This window comes from Leucoraja erinacea, chromosome 5, assembly GCF_028641065.1.
Source record: "Leucoraja erinacea ecotype New England chromosome 5, Leri_hhj_1, whole genome shotgun sequence".
Taxonomy (NCBI): Eukaryota; Metazoa; Chordata; class Chondrichthyes; order Rajiformes; family Rajidae; genus Leucoraja; species Leucoraja erinaceus.
Window position 1 is genome coordinate 20,601,364 of NC_073381.1, and position 18,924 is coordinate 20,620,287.

At 39.5% G+C, this 18,924-nt stretch overlaps 1 protein-coding gene across 1 annotated transcript in view; it reads left to right on the forward strand.

Annotated features, from left to right (window-relative positions):
- slc17a5 (solute carrier family 17 member 5) overlaps positions 1-18,924 on the forward strand; it is a 34,788-nt gene that overhangs the window by 14,107 nt on the left and 1,757 nt on the right. The window contains exons 3-9 of the mRNA XM_055635211.1: positions 52-285; positions 686-773; positions 1,472-1,558; positions 8,084-8,202; positions 9,659-9,817; positions 15,074-15,206; positions 18,164-18,311. Coding sequence (XP_055491186.1) covers positions 52-285; positions 686-773; positions 1,472-1,558; positions 8,084-8,202; positions 9,659-9,817; positions 15,074-15,206; positions 18,164-18,311 — 968 coding nt within the window. The remainder of the gene's footprint in view (positions 1-51; positions 286-685; positions 774-1,471; positions 1,559-8,083; positions 8,203-9,658; positions 9,818-15,073; positions 15,207-18,163; positions 18,312-18,924) is intronic.

An 18,924-nucleotide genomic window follows, 5' to 3' on the forward strand; every position in this document is an offset into this window, starting at 1 on the left:
AAAATGTTGCCAAAATCATTTTTTATGACAACTTCTTATTGTCTCCAACAGGGCAAGGTATATAACTGGGATTCGAATGTACAGGGTTGGATCCTTAGTGCTTTCTTCTACGGTTACATCGTTACTCAGATTCCTGGCGGATATCTAGCTGGTAAATTTGGAGGGAAGCTGTTGCTTGGCTTTGGCATACTCTGTACTTCAGTTTTAACACTGTTGACACCACCAGCAGCTGAACTGGGTTATAACTGCATAATTGTATTGAGGATTATTGAAGGACTGGGAGAGGTATGTTCTAACTTCATCAATGTTTAAGAATTTTGCATTATTGATTAATTAGAAAAAAAACTGCAGATGTGAAAATCTAAAATAAAAATAGAAAATACTGGACACACTGAGTAGGTCAGACAGCATGTCTGGAATAAGAAACTGTTTGTTTTGGGTCAGTTCTAATGAAGGGACTTGGACCTGAAGCAACCACTCATTTATTTTCTCCACAGGTGCTGCTTGACTTGCTGAGTGTCTAGTATTTTTCATTTAAATATCATAGGCATTAGGGAAAATTAGTGGGGTAGTGAATAGAATTTGTGATCAAATAATGTAAAGCAGTCTATGTTTTCCCTCTGTGAATATATACCGTTCCTCATTTATGAGAATTGACTTTTTTTTTCTTTTTCTTTTTTAATAGGGTGTGACCTTCCCTGCCATGCATGCAATGTGGGCTGAATGGGCGCCACCTTTAGAAAGGAGCACACTTGTAAGTTTATCATATGCAGGTGAGTGAACTGTGTTTAAAGCATGCACCATTCTTTGTGATTACATTTATGTAGGGGCTAAACTTACCAAAGATGAGCAGAAATAACATGATTAACATCATGGAATTATTAATTACACGCTAGCTACCAGGATGTCGTGTTTATTGCGATTTTTGTGAAAGCAGAACGATATTCCCGATTATGATGGCAATTTTAACCAAAAATCAAAACATAATTTTGACATTTTTGGAATTGCTTGTATTTTAAAAGGGCTTCTAGAGCTTTGCCTATTTTTCATTTCACTTTATCTCCATTTAACTATTAAGGCATGCAGTATTGACTGGACAGTTAGAATCCCTCCTATTATGCTTTGCATATTTCCAAATGAAAATGTTATTATGTCTAGCTTTAGCCTTTTGATGATAATATTTGATCTGATGCATTTTTTCTTCTGTCAGTGATATATATATATATATATAGATATATAGATATAGATAGATAGATAGATATTTATTTAATTAATTCTGCATATGTTTGCAGTCTATCTTGTATTATATGAAATGAAACACCTGATATTGATAAATATTCACATTGTACACGCTTGATAAGTTGTTTATTTGAGCCAAAGAAGTTAAGTGTCAGTATAAACATAACATTTTTATTTAATACCCTAAATATGCCACATATTATCATATTCTAAATCTTATGTACATTTCTAGGTGCCCAACTTGGAACGGTTGTTTCCCTTCCATTATCTGGAATAATTTCCTATTACTTGGATTGGTCATATGTTTTCTACATATTTGGTAAGGCATCATAGTGTAGTTATAAAGCATTGGATTATAATTTGATTATTGCAAGTTAATTTGTTTTCTCCCTTTGTCCTAAATCATTTAACCCAAGGTGTTTCTAAGATATTTAAGTTGTTATGGATCTGCCATTGCCTGGAAATGCTTTATATTGTTAATCTGTTTAAATTACATCCAAGGGGAAGGATAATTATGCATAACAGTCAGTAAATGTGCCACTGTGCCATATACAATTCATTCATTGCAGCTCATTGTGCATTGTTGAACAGGACTCACTGCGAAGCAAGTAAAAGCTGGAATCCTTTTTTACCTTGCCGTTTGACATTTAGATTCTCTTGCTTCTATCCTAAAAGCATTCAAATTTAGGACTTCTGTTTGAGACTTACTTTGGCTTTATATTCTTAGAGTTTTTATTATTGATCCATCGATCTTCTATCTATACTATTACTAAAACTCTCATCTTGTCCTCTTCCGGTTTGCGTTGTTTTTAAATTTGAGCAAAAACGGTAACCTATATCGCTTGGATTTTTCATCACCTTACTCACCGTTCTCCTCTGCTCCAAGCGCACCAAGTTATGTTCCGATCGGTGGAATATTGCAAATGTTATGAAGGTTTAAAAAATCGTGAGATCAGCAGATTGATCTTCTCGCCTGTCAGTCACCATGAAGGTAAAGCCCCTTCTGGCACCCGACATTTGCCTTGGTGCTCTGCCCGCAAGTGACAACATGACATGCTGTGACAGTTAGGAATGACACATAATACATTAAACATTAATAATAAAACATTATTGAGTATGTAATTATGCTCCTAGAGCTAACCCCCTTAGTCTAGTTATTTTATCATATGATAACCCATCATTAATGATAACCAAAGTACAACAGTGGCTGCTTCATTCTACCAGATATCTTAACAAAAAGATGCTGATATATTTTTTTCCCAGAATTTCATCAAGCTTCCTGAGTTTTCGTGGGCGTAGCTTCATGATTTCTGTCCAATGAGTCTTCACCTCCCGGGTTTTCGTGGGTGCAAATCCCCTCTATCCAATTTGATAATTCATCTGTGCTTCATCCATAGTAGAGTATGAAATTTCTAAGAGAACCCGGAATAAAGTAAGTTAGCAGTCCCTATTTCCATTGATACTGTTACAGTGGAGGAGATGTACTCATGCATTCCTTCCGTCTACTTTCACTTCTGTTGGGGTCATTAGGAGAACCTGGTAAGGTCCCTTTAAGCGAACTTCTAATCCTTTCCTCACCCAATTCTTTACATAGTCTCCAGGTTTCACTTTAGTTGAAGCTGCTAACAAAGGCATCCCGCTATAGGCTGCTCTTACTCTACAGTGCGAGCCCCTCAATGCTCTGGTCAAAGCTAGAATGTAGTCGATCATCTCCACAGTCATATGATGGAAGTTAATTATCTTCATTGCATTTTGAGTCCAAGGTGTTCTTAAAGGTTTATCATAAACAATTTCAACTGGGCTCAGTATAGATTTCCCTACAGGAGTGACTCTGAAATCTGAAATAAAGCTATTGGGAGTAATTTAATCCAACCAAGTCCAGTCTCCGCCTTTAATTTAGCTAATTTAGTCTTAAGGGTCTGATTTTCCCTTTCTACAAGTCCAGCAGCCTGTGGTCGATAAGCACAGTGCAATTGCTGCTGGATGCCCAGTTTGTTCACAAAATTCTTTATTGATTTGTTCAATAAAGTGTGGATCATTATCTGAACTAAGTCGAAAAGGGATGCTGAATCTAGGGACAATTTCTCTCATTAACACCTTGACAACAGTAGCCACTTTATTATCAAGGGTTGGGTAAGCTTCAATCCACCGGCTGAATACATCGACTATGACAAGTACATATTTATAACCCTTGCACCTTTCTAATTCGATATAGTCCATCTGTAGTGTCTCGAACGGACCCATAGGCAATGGTGTTTTTCCCTCTTCGCATCCTATTCCTTTCCATGGATGGTATTTCCGCAGACCAGGCAATTACTGCTTACTTCGGAGCTAAAGTTTGTAACCTTGGATGCCACCAAGTAGCCAAAAGAGTGTCTCCTACTGCCCTTGCACCACAATGGGTTGCATAGTGCATACATTCTATAACCCATACTGCCAAAGAATCTGTCATGCAAGTTTGCCCTGCTAGAGTGGTCCATAGTTCAGTCATACAATCCAGTACACATCCAAGCTGTCTCCATCGTTCTTTAGTAGCCTCCTCCTGCAGTTTAACTATTTCTTGGATGGTTGGCATCAGTCTCTCCGAGGGTGACTTGTTATTTAAACTTTTAGTTTACCTCATCATTTTGGTACTACCATCTTGCGTTCCCATGACACTTTCTTTGCCACTAAATCAGTATTACAATTCCCGATATTTATTGGAGTCTGTCCTTTTGTGTGGGCGCTACATTTCATCACAGAAATTTGTCTGGGTAGCATTAAGGCCTTCAACAAATCTGTCACCAATTGTTTATTTGAAATTTGAGTCCCTGCTGAAGTTAGAAATCCCCTATTTTTCCATAATTATTCAAAATCATGCACCACTCCAAATGCGTCTGAGAAACAGTGTAAATATTTACCTTTACATTTTCCCCAATAATGCAAGCCTGAATTAAAGCCTGTTGTGCTGAATACGGTGACTCTAAGGCAGCTACCTCTACAATTTCCCCATTCCCTCTGTCTTGGAAATTTCTTCCGTGACCCCCACTTTCGTTTCCTTCTCTAGTTGGGCACTCCCTACTCCAGTGACCTATTCCTCCACACGTATAACACTGGCCTAATCCTGATGTTCGGTGCCTTTTCAAACTTGGTCTCTGTGGGATTGTCTCTAGGTCAGGTATTTTTCTGTGATATCGAGCTAAATATTCTGGAACCCTAATTTCTCCCAACCCATAATTTGCTGCTACTCTGGGGATCCACGGTTCAGAGCCAGATTTTGGCACTTCTTTTCTAATTACATATTCAGACTTAGGTTTTACTGCAGGCTCTCCTGCTTCTTTATATCTCTCCAGTGATATCTTACTGCCCAAGCCATCTGACTGGCACTATTTTCTGTCCAGTCCATCTTATTGGTTTTAATGGATTCAGCCACACTAGTGGGAAGGCAGTCCATATATACATCTGAAAATCATTCTAAGAATTAATCTGCTCCCTCACCCTTTTTTGGTCTTATATCTAAGATTCTGGCTAAATCAATCGGCTTCTGAAGAGTAGTTAAAACTGCCTCTTCTCTTGCACCATTATCCACAATTATATTTGCCAGTGCTTCATGGGTTGGATGTCCCAAAGCTGTTAAGAATTTAGAGTGTTCAGTTGGTGTAATTATTTGCTGGATCATTGGTCATAAATCTCGGGAGTCTGCGTGATATGTCTGCGTGATATACACGCATTGTAGTTCTTAAGTGATCCACAAAGGAAACAGGTGATTTTCTACGATCGGGCATTTGACTTAAAATTGCCATCATCTCATTCGGCTTCCATGGGGTATAGACGTTTACGGTACGGGGATTATTTGCACTCACTGCATTGGCCAGATCAAAAGAAGAATTAGGCATTTCCCAAACAGGGAACTGCCTTTGGGTTACTTTTTTTATGTTTATACTTTCTGTCATATCTGGATCTGCACTCGGGTGCTGGTTGGCCGTCAGATTGCGAGTTATGGCGTGGGGGGGGGGGGGGGGGGGGGGGGGGGGGGGCTTGGGGGGGGCTTGGGGTGGAGCGGGGGGTACGGCCGGCTGCAGGGCTGTGGGAACCCCCCCCCCCTCTCTCTTTGCTTCGAGGAGGGGTAGAGGCAGCAGCTACCGAAGTCGTAGAGTACAAGACTCCCCATCAGGAGTCGGGGCCTGAGGTAGGCCGCGGGCGTCGTTGACCGGAGCGAGGCCCGCAGCGCTCCGTGGACTGAAAAACAACGGAGGGCCGGTAGCGCACTCACCAGCGTGACAGACAATCGGGCAGGGGAGACGGAGAGGATTCAAAATCAAGCCGGTGACCTCCAGTGACCTTGGGATCTGCAGAACTTGCTCGTTCTTTCTGCAATAACGACTGCCGCCGCCATGTTGTTGAACTTCAAGAAGCCCAGCAGAGCGCTCTGGACAACTTGATCACTTGTTCACGGGCTTCAATCCACGTAACTGGCTGCGCATTGAAAAGTCTGCACAGCTGGTCGCGAGGAGCAAAGACATTGTGATGTCATGCAGCAGTTATATTTTAAAACAATTTTAGTAAAAAAAACTCGGGGAAATAATTAACCAAATTTTCAGATGAGGAGATTTTTGAATTAATGAGGTAAATCTCTACCGGAATATGTAAAGATTTCTCCGTGACCGCGTCAGGTTTTGGAGGAGATGTGACTGACTGACAAACAAACAAACGAAGAGAGTTTTATATAATATTAGACTAAGTGGGACCCAGCATCACACGGGAGGGTTGGGAGACATAGACACAGACACACATACACAGCACCAATACTAAAATGCCAAGTAACTTCAGAACATGGTAAGCATATTGAATCCTGTTACTAACCATATACTCTATGTAAGAAGTTTGAAAATAAGAACACAGTTGTGTTTAAACCAAATGATTCAAACGTTTAAAGCCATTTTTAACTCTGAAACACTCCTCTACAGTTGCTGCTACAGCAAAAATGTGCTTTAACTAACTTTCAACAAACACACTCACCATATGCATGGTAGTAAACTCTCTTGAATTATTCAAATGGTTCAGGGTGGAGTCTTCACTCTGGGCCTTCCGCAGTCAGCGCCACCTCTCCACGAAGCTGAAACGACGCACTCAGCGCCATCTCTCCACGAAGCGGAAGTCATGGAATGAGTGGCAATTTTGCATTAAACACAGTCCTAATCTAATAAAATGTTTATTCACTGCTTTTCCTTCCAAAAACTGTTGCATACTTTTCTATAAAGCACAGCTAAAAGGCGCATTTTCAAAACAAACCTGTGGCATTTGGCAAGGCAACTTTAATTGGGCATGGCAACTTTAGCATTCTCAAACCAACTTTTCAATTAGGCAAGACAAATTTAGCATTCTCAAACCAAAACACAATTTTAGCACACTTTTTCAAACCAGAAAACATTTTTAACGAGCATTTTTAAACCAAAAAACATTTTTAGCAATCATTTTCAAACCACATTAAGGGCACTCACAGTTTAGTACACATGTATTCAGTGTTATTCTACGCTCAGACTGAGAGACATGACCCTCTTGCTTCCCCCATCTTGCAGAGACTGACTGAGGCACTCAACACTTCCAGGTTTTATAGTCCCTCCGAAAGGGGCTTGGCCTTCAGGAGAGAGAATCTCAACATTTTTTAAACACTAATTGTGGTGATTGGAAAGGGGTGGGTGGGAAAGGGACCAGTCTTCAGACTGGAGTCTTGCTTTAAGTAGGTGTGAAGTGGTAATTGGGGAGGAGTGGATGTAGAAGGGTCTAGTCTTTACAGACTGGGGTCTGACTGTTTTGGTTGTGGGGAAGTGGGTACCAGGGTTCCGTTTCTGCTTGTCAAACTGAACAAATTTGTTGAGGATAACTTTGTAACTGGAACCTAACATTGTGGATTAGTCGGAAGGTTACTTCTTACATTTGTCCACAAAATTGGTAAATACCCTTTTGGATCTTTACAAACTATTGCATATTACACCAATTCAGAGTTGGGATGGTGAATATATTGTATAATATAGTTTTAAATACAGACTGTAATGAGTATTCCCTGCATGTTTTTATTTTTTATTTGTTTATGTTTCAAGTAACATTAGCAGGGATACAGACTATCAAGCCAGAATTATTTCACTGGTCAAGTTTTACAATTTCTAAAGCTGCTAATATGTATTATATAAATGTATTTTTGGTGGTGGAATCTTTAAATTGGTGTACATAGGCACAATTCTTGTATTATACATTGTGCCACACGCAGGCTCAGTGATTGTTCTGCTCTGTCCACCGAGGCCTATGCAATCTCCTGGTTGCCAAACACTTTAACTCCCCCTCCCATTACCATACTCGCCTTTCTGTCCTGGGCCTCCTCCCCTGTCAGAGTGAGGCCCAATGCAAATTGGAGGAACAGCACCTCATATTGCACTTGGGCAGCTTACAATCCAGCGGTATGATTTCTTTAACTTCAAGTAACCCTTGATTTCCTGCTCTCCATCCCTCCCCCATCTTAGTTCAACTAGTTTCACTGTCTTCCTGATTAATTTCACTGATATTTTATTGATTGTATGCGTCGTTGTCACCTTCCCCTCAGCTAACAATGTACCATTCTACATTTCCTTGAACATTGCCTGCTTTGATCTGTTGTTTTCACACCTTAGCCTACCATTTCTCTAATCTCCCCCTCCCCTGACTCTCAGTCTGAAGAAGGGTCTTGACCCGAAACGTCACCCATTCCTTCTGTCCAGAGATGCTGCCTATCCCGCTCAGTAGTTCCAGCATTTTGTGTATATCTTCTTGTGTTTTTGATATATAGATTACCTACATTTTAAAGATGAAATAGTTTCTTGTTTTTTTTCAGGTGCACTGGGAGTCATCTGGTGTTTGTTATGGTTCTGGCTGGCGAGTGACTCGCCAAAAACCCACAAAACTATATCTAATGCCGAGCAAGATTACATAATTAATTCACTTCGTGGCCAGGTAGGCTATGTTATCACACAGAACAATTGACACATGTTGAGTACTTTAACTTCAGAGGCCCATCAAAAAAAAAGTAATCAAAAAGTCAGCAATGGTAAGCCATTCAATATCCATGCTAGAAGTTAAGGTAGCCTTTTGTTGAAGATGGTCATTGCCTGGTGTGGTGTGAGAGTTTCTTGCCAAGTCAACTAAGGCTTAGATATTGTCCATCTCTGTTGCATGGACTGTGTTACTTTAGAGACTACAAATAGTTGCATTATTTGCAATCACTAACAAATGACCCAGTATACAATGCTCCAGTGGAGAAAGGCTTATTTACAGAAACAGCTGAAGATAAAGGAAAGATATTATCCTAAGGAGTTCCTATGGCGAGGCCTTAGCGCTGACCTCTAAATATCACTTTTTTTTCTTCTTTTGTGCTGCTTAATATCAAAGGACAGTCATTGTCACTTCACTTGAGGAATTCAGCTTGTGTTTGTAATGTTAAAATAATGTCTTGACAAAGTCAATAATCGAAAAGGAAATTTAGAAAAATTGAATTCATGTCAAACCTAATCAATGTGATTTTATGAAAGGTAAATTATGTTTGACAAATTTGCTCAAATGCTTTGAGGATGTCTCGGAGAAAAATGATAAAGAGGAAACTAGACGCAGTGTTTTAGAGTTTCCAAAATCGTTTAACAATGTGCCACAGAAGAAGCTGATGCATAAATTAAATGCCCAAGATATTGCAAGAAATGTGTTAGCATTAGACTGAAAACTGGATGTCACAGAGGAAACAAACAGTTGGAACAAATGAATGCTTTTCAGATTGAAGGGATGTAAATCATGGAGTATCCCAGGAATCGTTTCTTGGCCCTCAGTTTATATTTACATTTATGATCTGGAAGAGGGAACAAAATGTAAGGTTTCCAAGTTTCCCAACAAATTATGCAAAAATAAGTAGAAAGGCATGTTGTGACGAATACATTATGATTCTGCAGTGGGCTATAGATAGATAGATTGAATGAATTAATGGGAGAAACCTCAGTGAATGGAGGTTAATATGGAGGTGTGAAGTTATGCACTCTGGTAAGAGAAATCAAAAGATGGACTATTATCTAAATGGAGGGAACTTGATAATGAAAGAAGTTCAGAGGGATCTAGGTATTTCAGTGCATGAATCACAAGAAGCAGCAAGCAGGTCCAACAAGTATTTGAGAAGGCGATGTGTCGGGTCGAGACCCTTCTTCAGACTGAAGACGTTGCCCATTCCTTCACTCCAGAGATGCTGCCTCACCTGCTGAGTTACTCCAACATTTTGTGTCTACCTTCGATTTAAACCAGCATCTGCTGTTCTTTCTTAAACACTAGTTCCAGATTATTTTGCCACTCTCACATATGTGATTCTTGTGTGCATTCAGATGATATATAGGTTATTTTCTCCTTTGACATTTTTCCTTTTCTATTTCCATAGTGTTCTTCTAAGAAAAATGTACCATGGTTATCCATATGGAAATCTTTGCCACTCTGGGCTATAATTGTTCCTCATTTTTGCTACAATTGGACTTTTTATACATTATTAACACTGCTTCCAACATACATGGAAGAAATTTTACAATTTGACATTAAAGAGGTAAGTGTGCACATTTTTATAGCTTCCACAGTGTTTCCTGTGAAATTTGGAGGAAGCAGTAACTACAGTTAAACTAGTTATTTTGACTTTTTAAAGCTGTATCATGCTTTGGTAAATTGTTCTTGATGGTGGTTAATATTATTTCTGTCTGATATTATTTCTACATTAATAATAATTATTATTTATTATTTTGTTAATATCCAACACCACTTCACTGTTAGTAAGAAACTCAGTTTATCTGTTTGGTTTAAATTATTCTAATACTAGCTAAATCCAAAAATATGACAGGAACTTCACTATAAATGTATTTTTTAGATTTACTGCTCTATACAGTAAACATTGTACAAACAAGGCAATCAAGGTGGTGAGGATTAACAGATACGTGTTTCTCTTGGCTAACTCATGTGAATCTGCAACACACATTTGTGTTTCCTCATCCATTTGCTTGCTCTCACTGATGATGCTCTTTGGGTAATATTCATGAGCAGTATCTCGTCAACTTTATTGATATCAGTTTAGGCTAATTGAGAACTGGCATTGAACCCCTTTCGTCCGTGCATTTTAGCATAGCAAATATTGCCCCTACTCAGTGAAGATATTCCACACGGTAGTGTTCTTGCATATTAGGAGCAGCAATTTCTATACTAAGCAATGCATTTATACTAATGTGATTACAATTAAATTCGTAAACTTCCACAACCAATCATGATCTGTTGTAGAACAGTGGTTAGAAAGTGTCTGCATCTCTTTTCAATGGTAGAAATGAAAATTTAAATAGAACCAAACTTTAAGATTTCCTGAGTGAAGAGCTCCCTCACATAGTCATTCCACAGGTAAAAATTCACTCCCAATGTGGTCTTAGTACATTGTGTAGTACATAATAATGGGGACATTTTAGGCAAACCACATTTATGATGTACCACTTTGTTACTGTCTTTGAACCTACTTCCACATTTTCAATTTGTTTCAGATTGTAACTCAGTTGCATTAAAATAATAATCCTCCATCTTGCCTCTGGTTCTTTGGCCAGTTACTTTATTTGGTTCCAAACAGTTTTCTTAGAGGAAAGAGTTGTTTTCTATTTTCTTTATCAAACCCTTCATTTTGTGAGTGTGCTGAATCTTCCTGTTAGGATTATATTAGGGAGAACAATCCAAGTTTCTAAATGTAACACAAGTTCTCGATCCTTTGTAACATTATTTTAAATGTCCCAAAATTTCTTCAAAGGCCATAATGACTTTCATATAGATCAGCACATAATGTTGCAGATGAGGCCAGTGGTATATAATGCTTTAGTTTACGATGTCATATACCTGAACAACCTTGACTTGTCACTGACCAAAAATGATGAACTGCTATTTCTTTCTCCTTCTGCATTTAAAATTATACAATTCAGTTTGGGTTGCTTGGCATTGGATTTTTTCCAAAATGTACCGCTTGCCACATTTCTGTCCAAAATTACATGTGCCTATTTCACCAATCTATGTCCTGAAATCTCCTGGTAAGTTGTATATTCTCTGATCAACTATGAGCAAAATAAAGGGAGGTTTGAGTATAAGTAAAGTTTAATTAATTATTAATTGAACACTGTAATTCCACCACCTTTGTATAAACGTGAGTTCATCCAAAATGCTGTTGTCAATATCTTAAACTTGTGCCAGGTCTTGTTTATCCACTACGTATCTAACTCAATTGGATTCTGATCTGTCAATGTTTCAATTAAAAATATGCATTTAAAAAAAAAAGTTTGGTTATGTTTAGAGATACAGCACAGAAACAGCTTCTTCGGCTCACCGAGTCCACACTGACCAGCTATCCCCGCACACAAACACTAAGGACAATTTACATTTATACTAAGCCAATTAATCTACAAACCTGTACATCTTTCGAGTGTGGGAGGAAACCGAAGATCTCTGAGAAAACCCACGCAGGCCATGAGATGAACGTACAAACTCTGCACAGACAAGCACCGGTAGTCAGGATCGAACGCGGGTCTGGCACTGTGAGGCAGTAGCTCTACTGCTACGCCACTATGCCGTCCCTCTCAAAGGCTTTGTCCAACCTTCAACCCAGCAAATATTTGATACTATTCTGTTCCTCCAAAATGTATCTCACTTTGCTCCTATCATTGGGTAGCTGTCTATTTAGAACTTTAGCTTTGGAATTCCCATCATTAACTCCTCTATCTCTCTGTTGTCATAGTCACACATCATAATAATAATAATAATAATAATAATAATTTTATTTATAGAGCACTTTAAAAACAAACATAGCTGCAACAAAGTGCTGTACATCACTAATCATTGACAAAAAAGTTAATACACACCAAAAATAACAATCAAAAGAAATAGTATCTCAAACTTTGCTCGGGCCTGGTCAAAAGCCAGGGGTAGCGTTTGTCACTGGATTTGAAGATGGACAGTAACTGTCTGATGTGCAACGGCAGGGTGTTCCAGAGTGCCGGAGCAGCAACAGAGAAGGCTCTATCCCCTCTGAGCCTCCGACTAGACCTCGGTACCTCCAGGAGCAGCTGACCAGCTGACCTGAGGGACCGGGCAGGAGCGTATGGGTGGAGCAGCTCAGAGAGGTAAGGCGGGGCGAGCCCATTCAGAGATTTAAAAACAAATAACAGTATCTTAAAGTGCACCCTGGGAGCCAGTGTAGGGAGGCCAGAAATGGCGATATGTGCTCCCTCTTTCGAGTCCCTGTTAAAAGGCGAGCAGCAGCATTCTGAACCAACTGGAGACGAGCCAGTGAAGAACGAAAAAGGAAAAAGGCCCAATTCATACAGGCCTGTCAAGATGCCCCGTCCAAGCTAGTCCCATTTGCTTGCAACAGGCACAAATCTTCAAAATGTTTCCTATCCATGTACCATCCAAATTTATTTTTAGATGTTGTTATTGTACCTGCCTCGACTATTTAACCTGGCATATACCCACCACTCTGTGTGTGAAAAAGATTCCCCCTCGAATTCTTATTAAATTTTTTGCTTCTTACCGTAAACCTATGCCCATTAGTACTTGATACCCCTATCCTAGGAAAAAGACTGCATGCACCATACCTTCTTGATTTTTGACATCTCTATAAAATCACCTCTCATCCTCCTATGCTCCAAGGAATAAGATCCTGGCACGCAAGTCCTAGCAAGATTCTTGTAAATCCCCTCTGAACTCTTTCCAGCCCAAGGCATCCTTGCTATAGCAGGATGACCAAATCTGAACTGCACATTCCAAATGCAGCTTCACTGATGTCTTGAACATAACATTCCCCCTTCTTTTCTCAATTCTTTGACTGACAAATAAATGCCAGTGTGCCAAAGCCTTCACCACCCTATCTACCTGAGATGCCACTTTTGAGGAACTATGTAGTTGTACTCCTCAATCCCTCTGCTCTACAACATTTCTGAGGGCTCTGCTGTTCATTGTGATGGTCCCTCCCTAGTATGGCTTCCCCAAAATGCAACACCTCACACATTTGAATTAACCTCCAATTGCCATTCTTCAGCCTTCTTGCCCAGCTGATCAAGATCCCACTGTAATTCTTGGTAGTCATATTCACTATGTACGATACCACCTACTTTAGTGCCATCTGCATACTTACTAATTTTGCAATGTACGTTCTCATGCAAATTGTTGATAGGAATTACAAACAGCAATGGACTCAACACGGCCCCTGAGGCACACCATTGGTCACAGGCCTCCAGCCTGAAAAAAAACCTCCCATCACCACCCTCTGTTTCATACCATTAAGCCAGTTCTGTATCCAGTTAGATAGCTCTCCCTGGATCCTATATGATCTAACTTTCCAGAGTATCCTACCATGTGATCTAACCTTCCTGAGTCTCTCTTTTAAGACAATCTTACAAACCTACCTTTTAGGGGTGGAGAGATAAGAAACTGCAGACGCTGGAAACTTGATTAGAATAGAAAGTGCTGGAGTAACTCAGCAGGTCAAGCAACATCTCCGGACGACAAGGATAGGTGACGTTTCGGGTCTGAACTCTTCACTTCATCAGTCTGAAAAAATGTTCTGACCAAAACATTGCCTATCCATGTCCTCCAGAGATGTTACCTGACCCATTGAGTTACTCCAACATTTTGTGTTCTACCTTTTGGCCTTCTTGTTTTTTGTCATATATACTGCTACTAAAATGTTGATATTGTTCTTGTTTTTTGAGATTCACTTAGTTAATACCATTCTGACTTTCTCCTCCGTTTATGAGTTTGTGAAATGGCTAAGTCTGGGACTTGCAGGGCCAAAAATTTCAGTTTACTCTACTGCCGGACTCCACATGGAATCCAATGGCTGGTCAGGGAATTATTTGCCAGCTCCAATGTGGAGCAAAATCCAAGAGTCCACTGATTTCTATGGAGATTGTAGAGCAAAGATTTCGGAGGCATGGAGTAAGTAATATTTTTTGGATTGGATGTGGAGAAGATGTTTCCACTAGTGGAAAGTCTAGGACTAGAAGTCATAACCTCAGAATTAAAGACGTTCCTTTAAGAAGAAGTTGAGGAGGAATTTCATTAGTCAGAGTTTGGTGAATCTGTGGAATTCTTTGCCACAGAAGGCTGTGGAGGCCAAGTCAATGGATATTTTTAAGGCAGAGATAGGTGCCTGATTAGTATGGGTGTCAGGGGTTATTGGCAGAAGGCAGGAGAATGGGGTTAGGAGGGAGAGATGGATCAGCCATAATTGAATGGTAAAATAGACTGGATATGCCGAATGGCCTAATTCTGCTCCTATCACTTATGACCTTATGACCTTAACTTAAAATTAAAGTAATTAAAAAAATTAAGTATTTAAGTTTTCAAATATCTCAAAATGTTTACATGTTTACATATCTCAAGTTTACATGTGGCAAAAGTCCATGGCTACTTTGTCAGATCTCAGGCACAATGAAGTTGGGACCGCCTTGCTGGTCTGCCTGATACCATTATGCTGTTTAGGCAACATAATAGACTTGCACAGAGTCGGTGAAATTAGTCCTTTTCTTCCAGCCCTGGTGAATGGGTAGACTGCTGATTACCATTCCAGGCACGAGTCTGAGTCAATATGAAAGGGCCCAGATTAATGCAAATTCAAGTTAGAGTGTTGCACAACCTGAGAATTGGGGTTACTATTGCTGTATTCAATTTGGGAGGAGCTTGCTTTAAGTTTTACTTGATTATTTCCCGTATAAGATTTCCAAAGATAAAATCCATTATTGGGAAAATCCTCTATAATGATGATATTTCTTTATATATATACATATAGAATGGATTTTTATCAGCTCTGCCATATCTCTTCTGTTGGATAGTAATGATCAGTACTGGATTTATTGCTGATTACCTGATTAAAAAACAGAATTGGACTACATCTGCTGTTCGGAAAATATTCACCTTAATAGGTAAGGGGTTCAGAATTTATATTTGTTTTTATTGCTGAGGAATTGCTGACATGGTTTGGGTCTTGATTCTGATAAACCAGAATTGACAGATTAAATTCAATATTAATAAAATAATTAGTCAAATTGTTAATTGGCCAATTAGCTAGGATAGTTAATGTCGTTCCTGCATGTCAGAACAGCAGAAATTAGGCAGGTAACTTCAAGCTGCTGAACTCTGCATTATTAGTTGGGCCTAACTTAGATGGGGCATCTTGATCTACATGGATCAGTTAGGCTGAAGGACCTGTTTCTGCGCTGTATGACGTTATGACTCTGAGAGCTCTATTGGTATTAAACAGCGTGGATCTATTTAATACATGGATAGAATTATGTGTTGGATTTTCGAAAGACAATATGTTGGGCAAATTAAAAAAAGGTGAAAGGAAGAAAAGGATGGTAACATAAGTAATTGGCTTAAAAAGAGATAATTATTAGCAGCATTTCCACATTTATAATGCAAACGTACATGTTTTGTTATATCTGGAAATAAGTGGCTAATGGATTAAAAAAAAGTGTGAATTGGTACTGCATGGAATAAAAATATGAAAGAAAGGAAGCATGGTGCCAAATGGAACAGTGGAGCAGATTGCTTCTCTGAAGTGATCCATAAAACATGAATTAGAAGCTGCAAGAGACCATTCAGTCTCTTGAGCTTGTTCTGCCATTCAGTTAGATTGTGACCTCAATTCCACATTCCTGCCTATCCCAGGTAACCTCTCACCCACCCTCTTATCAAGTATCTACATCAGCCTAAAATAAAACGTAAGTCTGGTTCCACGGCTCTTCGATGAAAAGTGTTAACAAAAATGCCCATTACTCTGGGAGAAATAAAAAGCCTCATCTCTGTCTCAAATTTAAGGACCATTTATCTTCAAACAGCTGCTACCCTTGGTTCTAGATTATACCATGAGGAAATGTCTGCTCCACATCCACACTGTTAAGGCCTCCTTGGATCATAAGTGCTTCAATCAAGCCCTTCCAAGTCAAGTCAGTCGAACCTTTCCTCCAGCTTACTCATCGCAGTAACAGTTTCCTAAAAATTCTCTGAACTGTTTCCAGCATTTACAGTCTTTCTTAAATAAGCAATCCAATAAAATTCACAGTAATCAGGATATGTCTCACCAGAGTCCTACATAATTGAAGCATTACTTTCCTACACATACTAAATTTCCCTGGACTTGGACAATAACATTGTTAGCTTTCCAAATTACACAATAAATATGTGTACTGCCTTTAATGAATTGAATACTAAAACACCCATTTTTCTCTGCATTTCAAAATTCTACACTCTCACACCTTTTTGTTCGATGTTTTTTAAATTTATCCAGACTAAATGAACCAATTCACATTTTCCCACATTTTTATTCCATTTGTTAACATTTAGCCCATACACCTACCCTTTGTAGTCTCCTTGTGTTCTATTCAAAATATATTTTCCTTCTTATTTCAACATAAACAGAAAATGTTGCAACCCTCCCTTCAGTGCCTTCATCCAAGTTGTTTATATAATTGTGAAACTGAGGCACCAACACCAATCTCTGTGAGACACCACACATTACATGGGGGGGGGGGGGGGGGGGGGGGGGGGGGATGGGGTAGGGGAAGAGAAGGGGCTGGGGAAGAGAAGGGGAAGGCGACCTTGTCAGAGGCTAGGGCTTCCTCCTCCCATCCCCACCTTGCCCCACCACCGCTGCCTCCTCCTCCTCCCCCTGATTCGCCAACATACTCCACCTTGGAAGTGACAGCAGGTGAAAGGGGAGGGTGTCCCACGGTGACCGAGGGGGCACACTGAAGAGCTACAACATGAGCTGCACCAGCCGTGTGAACCAGTAAAGAATGGCTCGCTGGTGCAGGCTAGCGGTATCGTCGCCTAGTTTTAAAGTGAAATTGCTCAGTGCTGGAGTAACTCAGCCGACTGAATCAGTCTTTGGAAAGGTCTCAATGTCACCTAAAGTATCTATTCTCCAGAGAGCTTGACCTAATAAAGGGCTTGCTGGTACACCTTGTGAGTCGGGAGTGGCGTCGGAAGCCGGGAATCTAAACGGCTGTGGAGATGGTGCAAGCCAGGGACGGGATGGCAGGTCATTCCATTCAAATTTAGTTTATATTTTATATTTGTTTTATTTAAGTTTCTGGCATTTCATGGTGCTTTTGAGACATGGGAGGGGTATCATTAGTGGGCCAGAGGTGTACTGTCGTTTTATTATCACGTGACTGCTGTTGGGCCAGAAACACACATAATCCAGAAAGGCTCTAAAACCCAGGGTGCCAGAAAATCGGTGTTCAACTGGTTGAAAATAACTTGTAACATTTTCCTAAGACTGATGTTAAGATAATTGGCATGTAGTTTCCTGCTTCTATCCCCATTCCATTTTGAATAGTTCCACTTGCTATGTTTTAATCTAATGGAACAAATACATCAACTATCTTGCTACCCACTTTTTTTATTTTTAGAACCTAAGCATTTTGTATGAGATACCTAAATAGTTTGGAACCAAGAGGATAACTTAGTATTTTGTAGCATATCATCGACATGTTGTGTGATCAAAATTACTCCTCGTAGTAAAATTGGAATTTGCTAGGTACTGAATTTAATCAACACCTATCCATGTTCTCCAAGATGCAGCCTGGCCTGCTGAGTTACTCCAGCACTTTGTATCCTTTTGCGTATTAACCTGGATCTGCAATTCTTTTTCTACAATTAGAGCAATTAGTCCTGGTATTTTTCACTTGCTGCGTTCAGATTTGCTGAAGCAAAAACCGACCCTTAAAAGCAGTGCCTGCCATATACAATTGATTGTTTTTAAGTGCAGTAACTAAGATCTCCAGAGAGTTCAGAAATGTAGCAACTGAAAAAGGAAAACTAATTTCTTGTTTACACCTGTATAATAACCCTAATAATTTTTGTTTTGTTACAGGTATGATCGGGCCTGCAATATTCCTGGTTGCTACTGGATATATAGGCTGTAATTATACAGTGGCTGTGTTATTTGTTACAATATCTTCTGCGTTAGGAGGCTTCAGTATGTCTGGATTCAATATTAATCATCTGGATATTGCTCCATCGTAAGTGAACCTGATTTATTGTGAACCTGATATATTGAAAAACAAAATGATTTTCCAAAGCTCCCCCATTAAAACTGTGGGAAAGAGAAATTGCTTTTTCCACTTCAAATAATTTGTGTTCTTCCAAAATTAACATCTTAATCTCTGTCAGAAGGTTTGGATGTTTTCTTTCTTTTAATTATGCTTTGGTAGTACCTTCCCCCAACTGCAATGATAAGTAATTTGCAATGCGATTAATCATATACAATGATGGGCATTTATCATAACTGGAAGAAATAAGGTAATGCCAATGGAAAATGCTGGAAAAACTCAGTAGACCAGGCAACATCTGTGGAATGAGATTCAGTTAATGTTTCTGGTCCTGGCTCCTCTATCGGTACTGCGATTCAAGGAACAGCTCTTCATTCTACGAGGAGGAAACCGTTCGGAAGGACCTTGGTGATGATCTTTCCTTTATCAGAGTAGAGCGTTTGTAGCCTCCTTTCTTACAGATGGTCATGATTACAGCATCCCCCTGGTAGGTTGTCCCCTTTCAAAATTTGAACAAATAGATAGCGGAATGCCTGAGGATTTACACTACGGAATTTTAAGATTTCCACAGGAATACCGTTGC